This window comes from Tamandua tetradactyla, chromosome 1, assembly GCF_023851605.1.
Source record: "Tamandua tetradactyla isolate mTamTet1 chromosome 1, mTamTet1.pri, whole genome shotgun sequence".
Lineage (NCBI taxonomy): Eukaryota > Metazoa > Chordata > Mammalia > Pilosa > Myrmecophagidae > Tamandua > Tamandua tetradactyla.
In genome coordinates this window covers 152,669,531-152,690,674 of record NC_135327.1, presented here as the reverse complement: position 1 = coordinate 152,690,674, position 21,144 = coordinate 152,669,531, and the positions used below count along the sequence as shown (strand labels likewise).

Below are 21,144 nucleotides of genomic sequence, written 5' to 3'. Positions count from 1 at the left end.
CTTCACTTGCAAAAGAATAGTCAAAATGCACAGGACCCTGTGAAGATTGGGGAAATAGAATGAAACAGGGAGAGCCTATTCAAGTTACTCTGTGTCTAGAAACATTCCAATAGAAAAAGGGAAAGAAATTATTGGAGTGTGTAGAAGAGGACGGGCTTTGTTAATAGCATATTAAAAAATGTGTGAACATAGAGATCAAGCAATCTCTGAAAAAATGAATTATGAAAATGAATTGGCAAAATTACAGGGAAAACTGTCAATGCTACAGAATCAAACTTTAGTTTAGAAAATCAAATTTGTAATTATCGGTCAGTAGCTGAAAAAGCTGCAGTCCATGTGGCCCGATATAAATATAAGTAGAGATGAGGTACAGTGAACAGAAAGAAAGTACGTATGGTACTAGCCACTGCCACTGCTGATTAGGACCCTGATAAGTGGGATGGTGACGTGTGGGATGAGGCAGATGATGAAAAAGATGGGAATATTTTAGATGAGAAAGTTTGTCAAAAAGAAAAGAATAAATATCCTCCAAAAATAGGAGCTCACCCAATACAAAGGCAAAAAGAGAAGAAACAGAATAATCAGGTTACTTTCAAAGCCGCTATAAAAGAATAAGAAATAACTGACATTCTTAGGTATTTTACTCAAAAAAACTGGTGAGCCATTAATTACCTGGATGGTCAGAATTGCCGATGCAGGGGCTGGAAGAGTGGTGCCGGACTATGCCAATTGCATGAAATTGTAGGAATTAGCCCCAATCCCCTTGTACAGACTGCTTTTCAGGAGTTTAATCAGCAGACTGGAGAAAGTTCCAACTTGCTGGCATTGGCTGCACAAGGGTGCAAGAAACAATACCCTACTGATACTATGTGGCCACAAAATGATACCCTGGTACACTTTGCGAGATGCTATGCAGAGAGTGAAAAGGGAAGTTATGATATCAGCAATTGGTTTAGGAGAAGCCGACACATACCACCTCCTCCCTGTCAATGTTCACAAAGAAATGCTATCATTAAGGCAGCACCTCCACCATATAAACACTTGATAATGACTTTATTATTAGAAGAAACAGGCAATTCACTTAACAATGTCTTAAACAAAATGGTAGAGCTGGGAGACTACAGGGGAAGGAGAGACCAAAAGATATAATACCAGAAACAGGATTTCACAGAGACATGTTTCAAGCCCTGCTGGAAGCTGGGGTCAGCCAAGAAGGTATTAATGTCTTGTCAAATAATGAGATAAAGAGAATGTATGATGAAAAATGTAAACCAGGTTTTAATCATAAAGTGAATAATGCTCCCACTCCTGGCAAGGCAGAAGCCAGCTCCCTTGGCACCTCTGTACCCTCATTTAGTCCCTTTCTTCCAGACAGAGGGATTAGGCCAAACCCCATTATCTTTGACTCCAAATTTGTGGCTCCCCTTTGGTTTTATGTTGCATATTTTTGAATTGGGGAAGCTGTTTAATATTGAGAAACTTGTTGCTCGCAAATTTTGTCCTTGCAGTTTTTTGAAAAAGTCTTGATATGTGCCATTAATTCTTATTTAAAAAATTGTATATTGATGTTGCAAATATGCATTGACTAAAGCATTTTAAGTATTTAACATTATTCTGACAAATTTGATTTTGATGGTAATTGTATATGGTGAAATGTTTGCTTAAAGTAATGGTAAGTATGAAGGACATAAAGGATGTGTTTTTACAAAAAGGAAAAAGAGAGTAGTTTTCTCCAAAGATAAAATAAATGACTGTTACAGAATGAGGAAATGTAAGACAAAGCCTGAACAAATAGAGTAAATTGCTGTAGGTTTGCAGAAAAGGAAATTATGGTCAAAGTTAGGAAAAGTTTTAGGTGAACTAAAAAGGGAAGGTGCTGGAAGTAGTACCTGAACACTTTAGCATCTATCCTCCCTTATGTGAGTTTGAGCCAGGGGTCTTTGTGTGGATAAAAGACTGAAAACAAACGCTCCCTCCAGGTTCAATGGAGAGGCCCTCACCATGTGGTTTTAGTAACCCGAACAGCTGTCAGAGTCGTGAAGATCATCCTATGGATTCACCACTCTCAGGTCAAGAGGCCCTGCAGACGACCCCTGGGGGGGCAGCCCTGATCCTGAGCACTCCACGTGCCTCACCTTCCGGAGATTGCCACACTCATCTCCATCGCAGCCAAGATATGTTTCCCATTTCTACCTTGACCACAGGAAAAAGGGCAGCTAAAGAAAGGGGCTGTGTTAGGGTGCCTTTCCCCCTTCTTTTTCCTCTTTGTTTTTGTTTTTTTTTTCCTAAATACCTTCTGCCAGTCCTGGTTGACAGTTTACTGCACTCTATTAAAGCCCTGGTAGAAAAACAGCAGCTCAGGTCCAGGCCGTCTGAAAATACCAACACCTGCAACAAGTAGAGGACAAAATATAGGTGATGCCCACTGGCGTGGGCAAGCATCAAAGAGCAGAATGTAGCAAGCAGGCACCCCCGCTCCCCCAGGCAACAAGCAGGCCCCTCACCCCTCCTTCTTTACTTAAGATACTCCCACTTTGGAAAGCCCCAAGGACAGTTGAAAGTGCACATAAGCAAAGATAAGAGGCTTCCATAGGGACCCCCTCCCCCGTAAATGAGTTTACACTCATTCACTTTTGTAAACTTAGCTTTGCAATCCTTCCGGGTCTGATCGCTGGCATGCAGTCAATCATCTCCCTTGAGCATCACCAGTTACCATAATGGGAAAAACCCTGTCCCAAACAAACCATTTGTCTATTAAATCTTGTGTCAGCCCCTGTTGAGGGCTCACACTTTCAGAGGTGACTCGGCTGAGCCCTGGGCACACAGACTAATAAAGTTTGCTTCCTGAAACTTTGGAGCCTCGATCCTGGTTCTTTGGGTGTTTCGTGTAATGTTACTGGAGGCTTGCAGCCTCATTCCTGGTTTCACGCTACACCTTTTATTATTTATTTTTTAAATCCATATTTTTTACTCATCTATCCATACCCTAGATTAAAGGAGAATCAGACACAAGGTTTTCACAATCACAGTTACATTGTAAAGACAATATCATTATGCAATTGTCTTCAAGAAACAAGGCTACTGAAACACAGCTCAACACCTTCAGATACTTCCTTCTAGCCACTCCAATACACTATAAACTAAAATGGTATATCTATATAATGCATGAGAATAACCTCCAGAATAACCTCTCAACTCTGTTTGAAATGTCTCAGCCACTGAAACCTTTTTCTCATGTCCCTCTTCCCTCTTTTGGTCAAGAAGGCTTTCTCAGTCTCTTCCCACATTGCCTGGGACATTCTGTCCCACGTTGCCTGGGAATCATGCCCCACATAGGAGGGAGGGCAGTGAGTTCACCTGCCAAGTTGGTTTAGAGAGACAGGCCACATTTGTGCAACAAAAGAGGTTCTCTGGGGGTGACTCTTAGGCATAATTATAAGTAGGCTTAGCTTATCCTTTGCAGGAATAAGTCTCATAGGGGCAAACCCCAAGAATGAGGGCTCAGCCTATTGATTTGGTTGGCCCCACTGCTTGTGAAAATATCAGGAATTCTCCAAATGAGGAGGTTGAATATTTCCTCCTTTCTCCCCATTCCCTCAAGGAAACTTTGCAAATACTTTTTTATTCACTGCCCAGATCACTCTGGGATATATCAGGGCATCACACTAAGCTGGATAAACAAGCAAAATCTCATGCCCTATTCAAGATTCCATGTACTTATGGTGTTAACTAAATTGGCCATGCATGTTAAATTAGGAAATGTACTACCCCAAATATAAATTTCGCACCAAATAAACCCTTTAGTTTCACACGAAGGTTGAACTTCAAAAATGTGGTCAAATCATTATACCTTAATCCTGTCCAGATCAGTTTCATTCATGTCTCTGTCTAATGTCTGATCACTTTTTGAACTTTTTAAACAGTGCCAGTATGGGGTACTGCTGACTTTCATAGCTTCAGAGCTCTAACTCTGAGACTCAGGTATTCATAAATACCTGAAGTTTCTGGGAAAGACCATATGATATACAAACAGCCCAGTATCTCAGAATTTAGAACCAACAGTTACACCTCCTGAATATATGTGAATGCTTACAATCTAACCTACAATCCGGGACCCTTTACAATAAGCCCCAACTTAATAACCCATGCTCTAGACTTTAGTTCACCCAATTTTTATATTATAATTAGTCCATATTTTTGAGGCATGATACTATTTGTCTTTTTTGCTACTGACATTTCATTCAACATACAGCTCCTAAGTTTCATTCACCTAGTTGCATGCCTCTCATCTTCATGGCTTCTTACAGCCACTGAGTGGTTTTGTATACACCATAGTTCCCCCCTTCCATTCCTCAATTGTTGTACCCTTAGGCCATCTCCATTCATTGTGGATTGGGAACACAGCAGCCAGAAACACCAATGTTCAAGTGTTCATTCATGTTCCCACACTCAGCTTCCTCAGGTATATACTGATCAACGGGGTTTCAGATAGATTTTCTTAGGTTTTGTCTAATGTCTCATTTCTATTTCAGGATCCCATGCAGGATACCACATTACACTTAAGTGTCATTCCTCTTTCACGTGGTTATGACACTTTCTCAGACTTCCTTGGTTTTTGATGACCTGGACAGTTTTGAGGCATACTGGTGAGGTATTTTGAAGAATGTTCCTCTATTGAGATTTATCTGATATTTTTCTCATTATTCAACTGGAATTATATGTTTTGGGGACGAAGACCACAGAGGTAAAGTGTTATTCTCAACACATCATATAAACAATGCACAGCATCAAACTGACTTGTCACTCTTGATGTTGTTAGACCTTTTCCCCCTCCATGTTATATGCTTTGGAAGGAGGCCACTATGTGCTGTCCACACTTAAAAAGTGGGAAGTCATGCTGCACTGCCTCAAAGACAGAGTATCTATAAAATGTATTTAGGATTCTTTAGTATGAAATAATATATATATCAATAAGTATTAAATAAATTACATTTGTACTATGTGTTACAATCCAATAATACATTATTTTGTTTTTCAAGTTGCTCCAGCTTTGGTCATTGGGAGCTTTTTCATTTGTCCTCTGTGTCCCTATCACTTTTTTTTTCAATATCCACTTATTTTTTGGCACTGTAAGATGCACCATGCTCATCTTGGATATTTGCTGCTCCAGTCCTAGAATCAGCCAATTCTCCAAAGAGCCCTTGTTTCCTTCTACCGGAGAATGACATTAGAATGGACTACTTTAGGTATGCTCATTGTTTTGGGAGATTGTTGTTTCTAGCCCTTCTCAATTGAGAAAGGACACAATTATATTTCTATATTTAGCCATCTGTATCTATATGCAGCTAACTAAGAGTATGAACTGATGTCTCCCACTCTGATCCATCACCTCATGGATCACACCAGTTACCTCTCACTCCAACAACAAAAAACCTGGCTCACACCATACACCAGCCATTTACTTAATCTTCAAAATAAATCAGCTTCTGATTTTACTAGTGTTCTCATTTTTCCTGTTTCAATTTAATTAATTTTAGCTCTAATTTTTATTTCCTTTCTTTTGCTTCCTTTAGGTTTAAATTGTTGTTCTTTCTCTGGTTTGATAAATTGGACTGATTTTATCAAACTAGAGTTTGATAACTTGGACTGATTTTAGATATTTCTTCTTTTATCTATAAATTTTTTATAGATAATATAATGCATTTAATGCTATAAATTTTCTTCTAACCATTACTTTTGCTGCATCTACAAACATTGATGTTGTACTTTCGCTTTAATTCAGTTCAAAAATACTTTTTTCTTGATTTTTTTTCTTGACTCATGTTATTTAGAAGTATATGGTTTAATTTCCAAGTTCTTGGAGATTTTCCATCTGTCTTACATCTATTGATCTCTAATCTAATTCCACTGCAGTCTGAGAACTTACTCTGTATGATTTCTATACTTTTAAATTTGTTAAGTATATTTTATGACCCAGAATGTGGTCTATCTTGGTACATGTTCCATGTAGAATTAAGAAGAAAAAAAAAGATGTTCTGCTGTTCTTGGATGCAGGATTCTTATATCAAGCTGAATGGCAGTGCTATTCAGGTCAACTATATCTGTAGTGATTTTCTGCCTGTTGATCTACCAAGTGTTTCAGTCTCCAATTACAATAGAAATATGTCTATTTCTCCTTTTCATTCTCTCATGTTTTGCTTCAGATATTTTGAAGCTCTGTTGTTAGATGCATACATATTTAAGACTGTTATGTCTTCTTAGATTATTGACCACTTTATCATTGTGTAGTTCTTTTTTTCTCCCTAATTTCCTTTGTTCTGAAGTCTGCTATGCTTTTAACTAATACAACTACTCCAGCTTCCTTTTGATTCATGTTATCATGAAATATCTTTCGCCACACTTTTGTTTTATCCATTGTGAGTCTTTACATTTAAAATGAATTTGTTGGGCAGGCCACGGTGGCTCAGCAGGCAAGAATGTTTGCCTGCCATGCCAGAGGACCCAGGTTCGATTCCCGGTGCCTGCCCATGTAAAAAATAAATAAATAAAATAAAATGAATTTGTTGTAGACAACACATAGTTGGGTATTGTTTTTATCCACTCTATAATCTCCATCTTTTAATTGTTGTATTTAGATTCAACATGATTATTGATATTGGATTAATATATATCATGAATGTAGCTACTTTCTAGTCATTGCATTCATTCTTTGTTTCTTTTTTCCCACCACTACTTCTGCATCTCTGGTTTTAATTGAGCATATATATATATATATTTTTTTTTAAATAAATATATATATATATACATATATATATATTTTTTTTTCTTTTTCTTTTTTTTTTTTTGCATGGGCAGGCACCAGGAATTGAACCCAAGTCCCTGGCATGGCAGGCCACTGAGCCACCATCACACCGCTCTAATTGAGTATATTTTATGATTCCATTTTATCTCCCCTCTATTCAATTATACTTCATTTTAGATATTTTTCAATGGTTGTACTAGAGTTGATAGCATAGGTATTTAACTAACTGAAAGCCACCTTCAAATAGCATTATACTCCTTCCTATGTAATGCAGGTACTTCATAGCAAGACTACTTCCAATTCCTCCCTCCCATCACTTACATTACTGGTATTCATTTCACTTATCCTTATGCTGTAATTACCCAATCTTGTTATTGTCACTTTAGACAGTTATCTCTTAGATAAGTTAAAACTAAGGAAATGTTTTATTTTCATTTATTCCTTCATTTATTTCTTGTCCATCCCTCTTTCTTTCCTTATATAGTTATGAGGTCTGGTCTACACCATTTTCCCCTACCTGTAGAACTTCTTTTAGTATTTCTTGCAGGGCAGGTCTGCTGCTGACAAATTCCTCCAGCTTTTATTTGCCTGACAAAATCTTTACTTCTCCTTCACTTTTTAAGGATAATTTTGCTGGATACAGAGTTCTAAATTGGTGTGTTTTTTTCTTTCAACATTTTAAATATGTCACTCCAATTTCTTCTTGCCTACATGGTTTATGTGACATCTACTGCAATTTTTATACTTCTTCTCTATAAGAAATGTGTTTTACCCCTCTGGCTTCTTTCAAGATTTTCTCTTTCTTTGGATTTCCACAGTTTAAGTGTGTATACCTAGCTGTAGATTTTTAGTATGTCTCCTTCTTGTGTTCTCTGAGCTTCCTGGATTTGTGGCTTATGGTCTGTTATTAATTTTGGAAGTTCTCAGTCATTATTATGTAAAATATTTCTCCTACTTTGTTCTCTCTTTCTTTTCCTGATAGTGGGAGAAATGACCTTCTCCATGCTGGGATAATGATCTGGCAAGGTCTTGTCTTCTGAGGAGTAAGCTCTTCTTATTTAGAACACTGCATATCTCACAATGGTTACCTTTTCCCTCTTCCTCCCAAGCCATAGGGGAATCTTTCTCAGCTCTTCACAATAAGAAACTGGTGAAACCATGGTAAAACCAGGAAAACGTGGCAGTACCTCAAAGACCAAGCTCTCAAGAGTTCCTCACTCTCACGCCAGTCTGCAGTCAGTCTCAATAAATGTGCCAAAATGGCCATTTAAGTGTTCCCACTGGTATATGGCTCAGCAGCTTCTTCTCCAGTTAAGCAGATCTTGGGTTTGACTCTCTTTATCTGTCTCTCTAGATAGCAGTTTGTCCTATAAGGTCATCCTCTGATGGGTTCAAGAAAACTCAATGATTTTCAGTTTGTTCGGCTTGTTTTATTCTTGTTGTAAGGATGGAACTAAAAACTTCTATAAACTCTTTACATGTTGGTGCTTATCCATCAAGTTTGTTTTTTGTTGTTTTTTTTTTTTTGTCATTGTTTTATGAGCAGAACTGTTCAGGATATCTATTCCATCACTCTGCCAGAAACAGAAATGACACAAATAAATGTGCTTGGATTGACCAGTGTACTAAAAAATATATTTTCAACTGAGTGACAGGGAAAAAGATATGTGAGCATAAGCATTCACAATCTTTCCCCTTTTTCAGCCTTCTGAGCAGTATTTTTATTGTTAGATGCTAGTTCTTTTTGTGCTGTTCAAAACAATTGATGGAATTGTTTTACTTTATAACTTTATAAACAATATATGGTGAATATCTTTCCATGTCACTACTCATTGCCAAGACAATTTTTAAAATGTATAGTACTCCATCTTAGTAATCAACCATACTTAATATAATTACTTTGCTACTTTAGAATATTTAAAATGTTTTCAAATTTTTTATTTGAAAACATAGTATTATCACAACAAAGTTATTTTTAAAATATGTGCAAGATCATGATTCTCTCTAAAGGTGTAATTGCATGGCCAAAGAGTTTTTATTCATACTTCTAATTATTCCTCCTATAAATGTTCATAGATTTAACCACTGCCAGTTTTTGAGATACCTGTGATTTTTCCAAGAGATTAATCTCAAAATCCCGATTTAATGAGAAATTTCCAGATTTTAAAATATTGGCAACCAATTCACGTTTCAAGGACTGGCTATTTCAATACTGCTCAAGTCTTGCATGATACAACTGGGTTTGCATCCAACCTGAAAACCATCAGTTCATGACTTCTCCTCTCTATTCTTCCACAATCACCCAAGATGTTAGCAACATGGGGCCACCTGAAAATGCCTATTACTTGGATAACTAAATGCAAGTATACTACCAGATATTGTGGTCAATATCAGAAAATATTGCTTAATATGACTGTCTTTTAGAATAGTGAAAATTGTAAATCTAATCTAAGTTTCTTTTGCTATGATATATATATATATACCAATCATTTTTTGGCACCTTGGAAATAAAATAGTTTAGCAGAGGCTGTGTTATGGTAACCATTCATATCCTTAAATTATTTTAGCAACTCTTCTCTGAGCTCTAATCCCTTTAACCTTTGCTCTACTAATCTATTTTTATTACTTTAATAATTTTATAACTCCTAGTAAGACTCACTCTCAATCCCTCTTCCACTCATTTTAAATGGTGATTTGAAACCAGAGAAAACAGGAGATGTTATATTCCCAACCTAATATAGTACCTGATTCTGAATTATAATAACTTTACACATGTCATATCTGTTTTAAATAAGCTGAATTTGGACTTCAATAGGCAATGTGGGAGCATATTTATGAATAAATTCATGACTTCAGTTCAGAGGCATGGATCTTCCTTTGGTAAGAGGATATTAGAGAAAAATTATACAAAAGTTTGATACTTCTAGATGGAAGGAGCCCCAGAAATGTCATGGAAGATGTTGAGGACTGTTTTAATTTGTTAAATACTGCTAGAAATGCAGTATACCAGAAATGAGTTGGCTTTTATAAGTGGAATTTGTTAAGTTACAAGTTTACTGTTCTAAGGGCATAAAAATATCCAAAATAAGGCATCCAGAGAAAGTTACCTTGACTGAAGAAGGGGTCAATGATGTTCAGGGCTTCTCTGTCAGCTGGAAAGGCATATGGTAATGTCTGCTAGCATTCTTTCCCAGCTTCTCATTTCTAACAGCTTCCCTAGGGATATTTTCCTTCTGCATCTGAAAAGGTCTCTGTCTGTGTCAGCTCTGAAGCCTTTTCCAAATGGCTCCCTCTTAAAGGACTCTAGTAAGCAGATCAAGACCCACCTTGAATCAACAGAGATATATCTCCATGGAAACCACCTAATCAAAAGAGCCCACCCTTAATTGGGTGGGTCACATCTCCATGGAAACATCTTAATCAAAAAGACTCCACCCTACAATATTAAATAAGGACTAAAGAACATGGCTTTTCTGGTGTACACAACAGTTTCAAGTTTGCACAAGAACTGAGAAGGTATTTGAAATATACTGGTTGATTGTACCACACTGATCATATTTTTTTTTCTTCAGTTAGAGTTATGTTCATGATCCTTATTCTAGATGCTATGTTGGATCTGGGATTCTGGTATTTGTTATGCCAAATTATGCAGTCTGTCTCTTTTACTTTTCCTTTTGATTTTAAGGAGGCAGCAACAATAACTCCCTTTTGTAGTGGATACAGTGGTGTACCACCCAGATCCTTTCTCCTGAACTAAAGCATTTATCCCCTTAGCTTAGGGGCATGTTGATGGCTAATAGATCTCAAATTAGCCCCTCTCCAAAGCTTTAACTCCACTAAAGAGAGTTAAACTTTGCCCAAAGAGAGCCACTTTGCCCAAGGTCACAGCCCCTTCTCAGGGGCAGCCCACATCCAATGGTTGGTCAGTATGGAAGTGCAAGGATGTAGCCTCCACTCCAAATTAAGTGTACTTTAAAGGAGCATTCTTGATCCACAGATCCCCTAGGATTGGTTTAGGCCTTAGTTCTAAATATATCAAAGCTAAACTTCTCCTTCTGCCATCCTGCTTCCCTCCCTCTACTATAGGTGTGGGTCATAAGAGCACTCCCCGGTAAACTTCCTGTAGGCAAATCTCTACCTCTGAGTCTGCTTTGGGAACTCCTAGTGACAAAACAGTGTTCATCTTGGCCAACTTTTGGCCCTTCAGTAAAAAAGACAGCATACTATAGTGATTATGTGTAAGGGCTTTGGTGTCAAGCAGACCTTTGTTAGAATCTTGGTTCTAGGGCATATGAATTAAATTAATCTCACAAATTATTTAACCATGTTTCTTTTTCTTTAAAATTAAAATGCAGGCTTATTGTAGAAAGGCATATAAGCAGTTACTATATGAACCTGTATCATAGTAATGTAGTAACTAACAGTAGTTATTATAAGTAGTCAAAAGAATTCCTTTTGGCTATAAATTTGTTTTAAGATGCTATTGCAGGCCTCTGTGAATTTTAAGCTGATTGAAGAACCCAATAATTAGCACAATTGTCATCTTGTCGATGACATGGATTCTGTTTAAAGAATATAGATTTTTCATCCTTCTTCCATGCCTACAGCTTTTTATTGCTTTGAGGAAGTACTCAGAGAAGAATCACTAAACCTTAGTTTCCTCATTCATAATAAATTTTTAATCCCAGAGATGCCAGACAGCCCTGGGAATTCTTCTCTGGATGCCGAAAAGCCATGAGAATTCTCTGAGAAGACTAGACCATGACCAAGGTCTAACACTGTGAAGGTTTTTGACTCAGCCATAGGAAACTCAGGCACAGAAAATAACTTGATGACTAGTGTTCTAGTTTGATAGCAGCTGGAATGCAATATACCAAAAATGGATTGGCTTTTAAAAAAAGGAATTTACTAAATTGTAAGGTTTATCATTCTAAGGCTGAGAAAATGTCCCAATTAAAGTAAGTCTATAGAAATGTCCAAAATAAGGCATCCAGAGAAAGATACCTTGACTCAAGAAGGGGCCAATGAAGTTCAGGGTTTCTCTCTCATCTAGAAAGGTACATGGTGAACACACTGTCATCTGCTAGGTTTCCCTCCTGGCTTCCTTTCATGAAACTCCCCGGGAGGTGTTTTCCTTCTTCATTTCCAAAGGTTGCTGGCTGGTGGACTCTCTGCTTCTCATGCCTATGTCATTCTTTTCTCTTTCAGAATTTCCTTCTTTCTCCAAAATGTTTCCTCTTTTATAGGATTCCAGTAAACTAATTAAGACCCACCTGGAATGGGTAGAGACATATCTATACCTAAATCCAGCTCAACAAACACTCTTGATTGAGTCACATCTCCAGGGAGATGATCTAATTAAAATTTCAAACATACAGTGCTGAATAAGGATTAGGAGAAATGGCTGCCTTTACAAAATGGAATTAGGATTAAAACATGGTTTTTCTAGGGTACATAAACCTTTTCAAACTGGCACAATAGTCATTGTGTACAGCCAAAGAATCCAAAAATTAGCCAGTGTCTTTAATCCAAAGACTAGCTCAAAACTTTAATGTGCAGCAGAGGTACATACTTGAAGATGAGTGTAGGCATTCTCCAAAGAGGAGAAGCTGTGATCCCTGCATTATAAGGACTTGGAGGGGCCCTTTCCTTCTGGCAATGCTAATAAGGGATTGATGAGATTCACTTTTCATTGTTCTTATCACATGCTGACCTGAGTGAGGGCTAGGTGTGTGTGGGCTGGTTGTGTGCACCAAAAGGAACTTTTGTTAGGGGGTTTAGGGTCCTGCCTTCTTTCCTATCTAACCTGCTTCATCTGCTTTATTGATTGTGTTCAGATAAGAGAGATTGTTAACTCATTTATTCAATATTAATGTATTCTTACTCATCTGTTAAATACCTGAGCCTATTCCAAGAAATGAGACATAAAGGGAATCAAAATAGTAAAGGACCCTAATATCAATTGAGCATCTCATCTAACCAAAAGAGAAGACAAAAAACAAGTAAATAAAAAAATAAATAAGACAATTTCAAATTAGGTTAAATGTTAGTAAAGAACTAGAGTAATATGAGACTCTGACTAGGGGTTGGGGATAGATTTATAGTGGTTGAGTCAGGAACACTCTCTCTGAGAGAAGGAAACTTTCAGGAGAAGCTAAAGAGTAAAAGATAAGTCATTTTAAAAAATACACACACACACATGAAAAAAAGATACAGGAGAGATTTTTAGCCAAAGGCTGCAAAAGCAACAGCAACAAAAAAGCTGTAAAGACCTTACCTGTTTAGGGCACAGAAAACAGGTGGAAATAGCCTTGGTATGTTTGAGGACTCATAAAAAGGCAACCAACAGGGCTGGAATATAGTGAGGAAAGAAGAAAATTAAGAGATGATAGAGAGAGTAGACATGGACAGCTTTTATAGATCCTTGGAAGCCATGGTAACGTTCAATCCTATTACAGATACAATGAAAAGACTTTGAGCAGGAGCATTAAATTATGATTTATATTTCTAAATTAACCCTGTATTGAGAATGCATGGAAGGAAAGAGTAAAAGCAAGTAGATCAGTTACAAAACTACTGAAGGAGTCCAGGCAGCAGGATGGTGGTGTGTGTGTGAGTAGTGGCAGTGAAATGGAACAAAATGAAAATGTAACAGGTACCCTGCTAGCAATAGTGCCAGCTAAGCCCTGTTCTACGTTCACTAGTCTCAACATCAAAGGAATTTAGAGATGAGTGGGCCAGTAGGAATAAGTAGTAAAGTTTATTAAGAGAAAGAGAGAGAGAGTACACATTAAAGAGATAACATGGACTGAGTGGGAGTGGGTTAGCTTGTTTTATAGGAAGGTTTTTGCTAGTGGCAGGTTTCCATAGTATCCTTCAAACAATAGGGCCTTGCATGGTTTGCATTAATCAGATGCTTACAGGGTTAACATTGTTTCAGCAAGAGATAATTTTTGATGGCTGTGGCCAGCCCACCAGGTATCCAAAAATTTGTCTTTGAGCAGGTGTTTAACAATCCTTACAATCCCAGACTTTTTGTTATTAAATAAGAGTTTGTTTTGAGCCCATGATTCTACTAGCTTTGATGGTTTAGTGAGGTTTTGATGGTTTGGATCTTTAAGGGAAATTTTTGTCCCATGGAGTTTGAGCTAAAGTTGGCAGTTTGTATTACTTTCTTTGGAGCTAGATAAAAAACAAGGGACTTGCAAGTGTCCATTAACTCTTCTAAGAGGAGGATAGGATACTAGGGATTTGCAGTTATCTGTTAACTGTTTCAGAGCTGGATAAGAAACCAGAAACCTGAAATTGTCCTATTCTATGCTGCTTCAAAAATATTTAATATATTTGAAAGACAAGATTAATGGGACTTGCTAAAAGGGAAAGAATTAAATCAGGGATAATATCTTAATATTTTTGACAGGTAGCAGTACTTTTTATTGAACTGGAATGCCAATGAAAGAACAGAGTTGGAGGTGAGGGGTGATCAACAGTTCAGTTTTACACATGTTAAATTTGGGAGTCAAGAGAAATCGAAGTGGAAGTATCAATGAGGTGGCTGAATAAATGAGCCTGGAGCACTGAAGAGATAGATTAGAAAGATAAATTTGGAAACTTTTGCACATAGATGATATTTAAAGTAATGGTGATGAATGTGATCGTCCAGATGAGATGCATAGCCCAAGAAGAGGACCAGCATGGCTTCCAGTTGAAGTGTGCTGCCATTTGAGGGTCTAGTGAGGAGGTGCGTTTAGCAAAGAACTTGGTGAAAGCGCAACAACAAGAAGCAGAAGGGAAACCGCAAGTGTCTGAGGTTCTGAAAACTAAGAAAAGAATTAAGAGAGATGAGTTCTATTGAATGCTACTGAGAAATGTGCACTGGATCAAACAACCTGGAGATCACTGGGGCCCTGGACACAAACAGTATCAGTGGAGTAGTGAGACCAGAAGTTGTCATGATATGAGTTGAAGAGGAGCCAACAACCAAAGAATCAGAACACCTCTGATGTCTATTATCAGTGAACTTTTATGTCCCATACTCTGTTTCAAAATTATGAACAATTCAACCACAGTGACAATTAAAACTGAAAACCTATGAGACATTTCTAAATTTCAAGTCAAAACTCTTCATAAAAATTTGAGTTACTGGGTGGGCCACAGTGGCTCAACAGGTAGAGTTCTCGCCTGCTGTGCTAGAGACCCGGGTTCGATTCCCGGTGCCTGCCCATGCAAATAAAAAAAAAATTTGAGTTACTGTCATGGTGAAGCTTATTCATTGCAAACTAAAACGAATGTTCTTGGACATCACATAAACTTTATTCTCTCTTATGAGATGCTATATTCTAAATCAGAAGCATTTCTTCTTTCTGCAGGGGAAAGAAAAGATGTATTAAGTTAATTCTAAATCTAGTCAAATATGAAATGCATAATCACCTCATTTGTATTAGCTTAAAACAAAAATTTTGGTAGCTTTTAAAAAAATCATTGTGGCTTTTATTAAAGCAAGACATAAACTAATGCTGCGATCAATTAAGAGCAGTAGAAAAACTGAATCCTTCAATCTCTAGAATTATTTAATGTGAATATATTCCAAAGTGATCAATGTTATGCAAACCAAACACTGGAAAAAAAATACCGTTGGTCTAGCAAAAACAGAATATGGTATATTGCTTAACCAAGATTTACAAATGATTTAGAAGTATGAAGTTGTCCTTTTGTGTAGTTGATGAGCAATAACTCTGTTGTCAGAATCTCTTCCAGAAGGTCAAATTCTCACTCTGCCACTTGGCCTTGTGTAAATGTAAGCTCCTTACTCAATCACTCTGAGCCTAGGTTTTCTTAGTGAAAATAAGGATTTATTAATTTATGCAGCATACATTTGTTGAGCCCCTACAATGTATCAAAAGTTAGTATCTACATCATAATGCCTACTTCATAGGGTTATCGTGGGATAAAATCTCCTTACTCAGATTTAATATTCAGACATAACTAACACATCTCATTTTGTCCCATGTCAGGTCCCTTTGCTTGAACTATACTCCTGTTCCTTACTCCCCAGTTTCTCCTAACTAACCCCTATGTATCCTTCAGATCCCAACCTCCCTGACCCTCTTCCACTGTATGAGTTTCCCCAGTTATAAAGTCTGGCACTCTGTACTTTTCCATCCCAGCATCTATTATTATTAAAATTGATTATTTGGAGGGATTATTGTCTATTGTCTGCCTCTTCACTATTTTGTTTACATTGCCTAGGATGTTATCTGACATCAAGAAGGTATTTTAGTAAATATTTTTTAGTGAATAAGTGAGTGAGGTGGTACTTCATTAGCAGTAAAGAATGAAGAAGAAGAATTCAAAGATGACTCCAAGATTTCAAGATTGGATGATATTGTCATTAATAAATGGAAGCAGTACATAAAGAAGGGAAACATCATGAGTTTTTATTTAAAAATATGCTCTAGGGCCACGGTGGCTCAGCAGGTAAGAATGCTTGCCTGCCAAGCCTGAGGACCCAGGTTCAATTCCCGGTGCCTGCCCATGTAAAAAAAATAAATAAATAAAAAATAAAAAAATTATTTAAAAAAAAATATGCTCTATCTGAAGGGGCTGAAGGACACCAGGAAGGAGATATTCAGGAAATAGTTGGAACTATGGTAAGAGATGAGATACACATTTGAAAGTCCTTATTCTTTATGGTTATATCAGGGTTGGAGATAGCCAATAGAAGCTAAAAACAGTAGCCTGGAGAAAGCAATAAATAAGAAGTGCAACCAGTGTCCAGCTGGCAATGGTGCCAGCTGAGCCCTGGTCCAGGTTTGGGGGATCTCACTGCTAAAGGAATTTAGACAAAGGAAAGGGCCAGTAGGAATAAGCAGGAAAATTTATTAAAAAGAGAGAGAGTACATGTTAAAGAGGTTAACTTCGACATGCCCAAGAGAGGGACACACCCTGAGTAAAGTGGGTTAGCTTGTTTTATTGGAAAGTTTTACTGGCAGTAGGTTTCCATAGTAACCTTTGAGTATTAGATATCTTCTTTGTTGTAGGAGGAGATAGCTAGCAGAATTCATGGTTTGCTGTCACATACCTAAAATTTGTCTTTGGGCAGATGATTAATAGTCTTTTTCTTAATTAATTTTTTACTTTTTTAAAAACATAACAACAAACAAACCCAAACATTCTTACCGTATGACTATTCCATTTTACATATATAATCAGTAATTCACAATATAATCACATAGCTGTATATTCATCATCATGATCATTTGTTAGAACATTTGCAGACGATTAACAATCTTTATGACCCTACGCTTTCTATCATTGACTTAGAATTTGTTTTGGACCCAGAGTTTTAGAGGCTTTTATGGTTTGGGAAGGTTTCAATGGTTTGGGGGCTTTAGGGAAATTTTTATACCAGGAACTTTGCAGCTGAAGTTTACAGTTTGCATTAGTTCCTTTGGAGCTAGAAAAGAAATAAGAAAAGACCTTGCAGTTGTCTGTTAACACTTTAGAGTAGAATAGGAAACCAGAGACTTACAGTTGTCCTATTTTATCCTGCTTCAGAAGCAGGCTGGGGAGGAGAGCTGCAGAAAGGAATTGATAAGCAAGCATCTGTGATTGCACAAGAACCACAGTAAATGCTGCGGAAACTGAGCAAGCAGGTCATTTCAGCACTGAATTCTGCATTTAGGTGAAAATAAATTGCAGCTGAAAAGTACTTTTCTAGTTTAGTAATTAGGAGATCATCAATGATTTTAGTGAGAGGATTTTCAGTAGGATGTTAGGGGTGGAAAACAAACAGAAAGGGGGATAGAAGTGTAGTTTTTAAGAACTAGTGGTGAGACGTGAAGGAGATTCATAGAGGAGGAGCTGGATGCCTGCATCCATGGAGTTTAATGCCCACAATTCAGGAATCATCCTTAACCCTTTCCTCACCTTTACCCACCTCTCCCAGGGCTTTTGTATCTGCTGCAAACTCTGGTTGGAATGCTTTTTCCAGCTCAACCTAAAGCTAGTTTGCTTCTACTCATCCTTCAGATCTCACAGTTCTGAGCTCTCCTTCTCATTCAGGTCTTCCCTGACCTACCAGGCAAGGTTAAATTATGCTCTTTCAGACCATTAATCACAGATTTAATTTTATATTTACTAGTATATTGAGTTGATTCCTGCCTTCTCCCCAACTAGATTATGAGCTGTCTGAGAACAGGGACTCCATCTGATTGGGTTCACCATTATATCCCCAGGGCCTAGCATAGTATTTGGCAAATAAGAGGAGCGCAAAAAATATATACTGATTGAATAAATACATTTTCATGAAGTACAGAAACCTGTACATGTGAAAAGCTAAGTAAAATTAAAAGATGAAAGAGGATTAACAATGATCTCAAGTCACAACAGAGACAGTAAAATTCAAAGCATTGGCAATTAACCTCCTGAGGCTTTTCTTAAATCAGTTATGATTTTATATGCTCATGCTTAACTAAAAGTGGTTTTTTTGCATCATTTAACAGGAATTCGCTGAATCCGTTTAAAATGATAAGGCATTACAGAATACATGTACAAATAGTAATAATAGGAAATCGTGATAGTTCAGGAATCATGGCCCTTTCAAATACAGAATGGCTATTTCTTGGAAACTATAATTTTGAGCTTTGGGGAAGATTTCTGTGGTTCTGAATTTCAAATTCCTAATGGCTTGTTTCTTTGGCTACATTTGCATGTAGGTGTTTCTGTGACAGGCCTTTCCTGAAAACAGACAAAACAAGAAAACAAAAGGTTAGTTTGTTTAGGTGTTAGTTTGACTGATGAAATATTTACTCATATCTCTACCAGCCTCAGGCAAAAACAGGCAAGAATCCTGGTGAGCAGGATGCAGAGTACATTGTAACGGAATCAGTAATGTGAAAATAAGCTGGGCAGGGCAGCCAGTGATGCGAACAGATTCCATTCCATTCGGTCGCATTTGAGCAGGAACTGCTGAGTCTTTGAAGGCCCTTTACGTGCCTGCTGTGCCACATTTCAAACAGTGATCAAGGTGCATGTGCTAGACCATTTTAAGACTGGAATGGAAGTTAGTAATCATCTACTTCAATTTCCTCATGTTCCTGTAAATTAAACTAGTATCCCAGAGAGGTTAAGTAACTAACCCAGGGTCATAACGTGTAACCTTTATTAATGAAAAATTAAAAAATTAAAAAACATAGGACATTAGCAAGATCTTCAACAGAGCTTATATTGCCAAAATCTAATTTTGATAAGTCCCAAAATGACCATGGCAGCTACACACTGCCTAATCTAATCAAAATTAGATTTTGGAATATTTTGTTGATATTATTTTGATAGTATTTTGGAATATTTTGTTGATATTATATAATACTCTCAAGTATTGAGCAAATAAATGAAATATAATATTCTACTTTACAAAAGGCTTGCAATACTTCATTTTTACTTAATCTCACAACGATCCTCTGAAATTGAAATTAGCCTCTCTCCAGATCGCACAGTTCCTAATTGCTGATAGAACCCAAGACTTCTGAAATCTATACTAGTGCCCTTTTTGACAAACTTTTGTTTAGTTCTACTAAGGTCATATAATTAGTATGACAGTATAAGACCTCAGGCTTGAATAGTATGTACATGTGGTTTACTTTCTTGACTGATTCGATTAAGAGACAGTAAAAACCAACTCTTGCTAATTTCACTGTTTAGGTCTGGGAGACTTTAAAGAACCAAACCTTTGTCTCCCTCATTTATAAGAAACCAAGGAGTAACTTTTTAAAAAGGGCAATGGATAAAGGCAGAAGGAGATTTGTGTTATTGAAGCTCATTTTTTAAATAGCATTCAAAATCTCATTTCAGGCTGTTAGAGAATGAATTCATTTTTAAATGCTTTATTAAATTTAAGCTCTTCCCTTGTTTCCTAATTAAGCATTAAATCCTTTGGGATTGGGCATACCCACAGATTGTGACACATCGCCTTCATATTCACACGGCATTCTGATAAATCTGTCAGAATGTACAGTGATGACAGATGTGATAAAGAGATCATCATGGCTCTCACCGCCTATATTTTATTGTTTGTTACAGCCATCTTCTATTTCTGGAAAACACTACCAGCTGCCTGCAGCAGAGCTAGGAGCCAGAGTTGGAAAATATGTTGTTTTTCTCACAGTTTACAATGTAACTTGCCTACCACTAATTATGCAATATGGATAGGTAGAAATAATACTAGAAAACATGTCTTGGACAATGGATTCATTATAATGAACTTTTTTTATTATTATTATTTCAGTGTCCTAGAAGACTCATTAAAAACATTTGCTCAGCAGTGTTTTATAACCTTTTGACATTTTCTTCTACCGGTTATGCCAATTCACATTCTTAAAGTCTGTAACTAGGAAAGGGGAAGGGGAAGAAAAATGAACATTAACCCCTAATACATCTGTTGTTTGACAATCACATCTGAGATTAGAATTTTATATAAACACCTTTGTTTTCTTTTGAGGGTATATTGTGAGATGTCTAAAACATTCCATGGTGAGTTCTATGTTATCCACTAAGTGAACTAAACAAGCATTTCATATATAATCTATTTACAACTGATAGGAAAAGAATAGGGAATTGTGCTCTTTTACATTAGTATCTGAAGACAACTTTGATCTGCTTTAAAAGTAGTGAAGAGTTTTAACAGTGGCTTGGCATGATATCCAATTATTTTGCACTTTTCCAGGCACAGGGAAGATGGATGCTGTGACTCATAACTCTAGACCTTATGCCCACACCTATATAAGTCTAGTTTAACCTTAGCTAATTAATTATCATAGCTATTTTATATGTCCATGTTTCCAGTTTTTCTCTCCATGAAACTACAATAATTTGCTTTACATATTATTTTAATCTATTTGTAAAGTTTAACGATTCTCTTTCATGGTATAAAAGAAGCCATTTATTTCATGAATAACCTATAATTTTAATTTAATCAATAGTTACAACCTCCAGCCATACATCCTTTACCACAACTACTCTCAAGTTTAAAATACTGCTGATTAAAATTTTCTTTCCTTCAATATTCCTTGCCCACCATTTCCTAAAGGCATATCTGATCAGATGGATTCACGGAAGAGACATAATGAAGCAAAATACTTCTCATAGTAGTTAATCAATCCTAATTAAACTATCATAAAAATACATTAATTAAAAATGCTTATTTATCGTTAGGGTAACTCCCTTCTGAATATCATATTCTCTACAAAGAGCATCATTTTTATTCATATAGGAACATTATATTTTGAATATCCTATGAATAGTCCTCTTTGAGAAATGTATTATAATGTGATAGAAGGTATCCA

The 21,144-nt window shown here is 36.8% G+C and overlaps 1 protein-coding gene across 23 annotated transcripts in view; it reads right to left on the bottom strand.

Moving 5' to 3' along the window:
• Positions 1-21,144, bottom strand: part of LOC143642826 (uncharacterized) — a 432,404-nt gene that overhangs the window by 234,707 nt on the left and 176,553 nt on the right. For 8 of the 23 annotated variants that reach the window (XR_013156535.1, XR_013156402.1, XR_013156365.1 and 5 more), the window contains one exon: positions 7,224-8,376. The exons of 2 other annotated variants lie outside the window; for them this stretch is intronic. Coding sequence is in view for 4 of the 21 variants with exons in the window: in XM_077112064.1 (XP_076968179.1) it covers positions 8,372-8,376 (5 nt within the window). In the remaining 17 variants the exon portion in view is untranslated. Of the gene's footprint in view, positions 1-408; positions 2,389-7,223; positions 8,377-14,346; positions 15,166-17,054; positions 18,542-21,144 lie in introns of those variants that run through there. 13 more of the 23 variants (XR_013156411.1, XR_013156436.1, XR_013156450.1 and 10 more) reach the window with 6 other exon arrangements.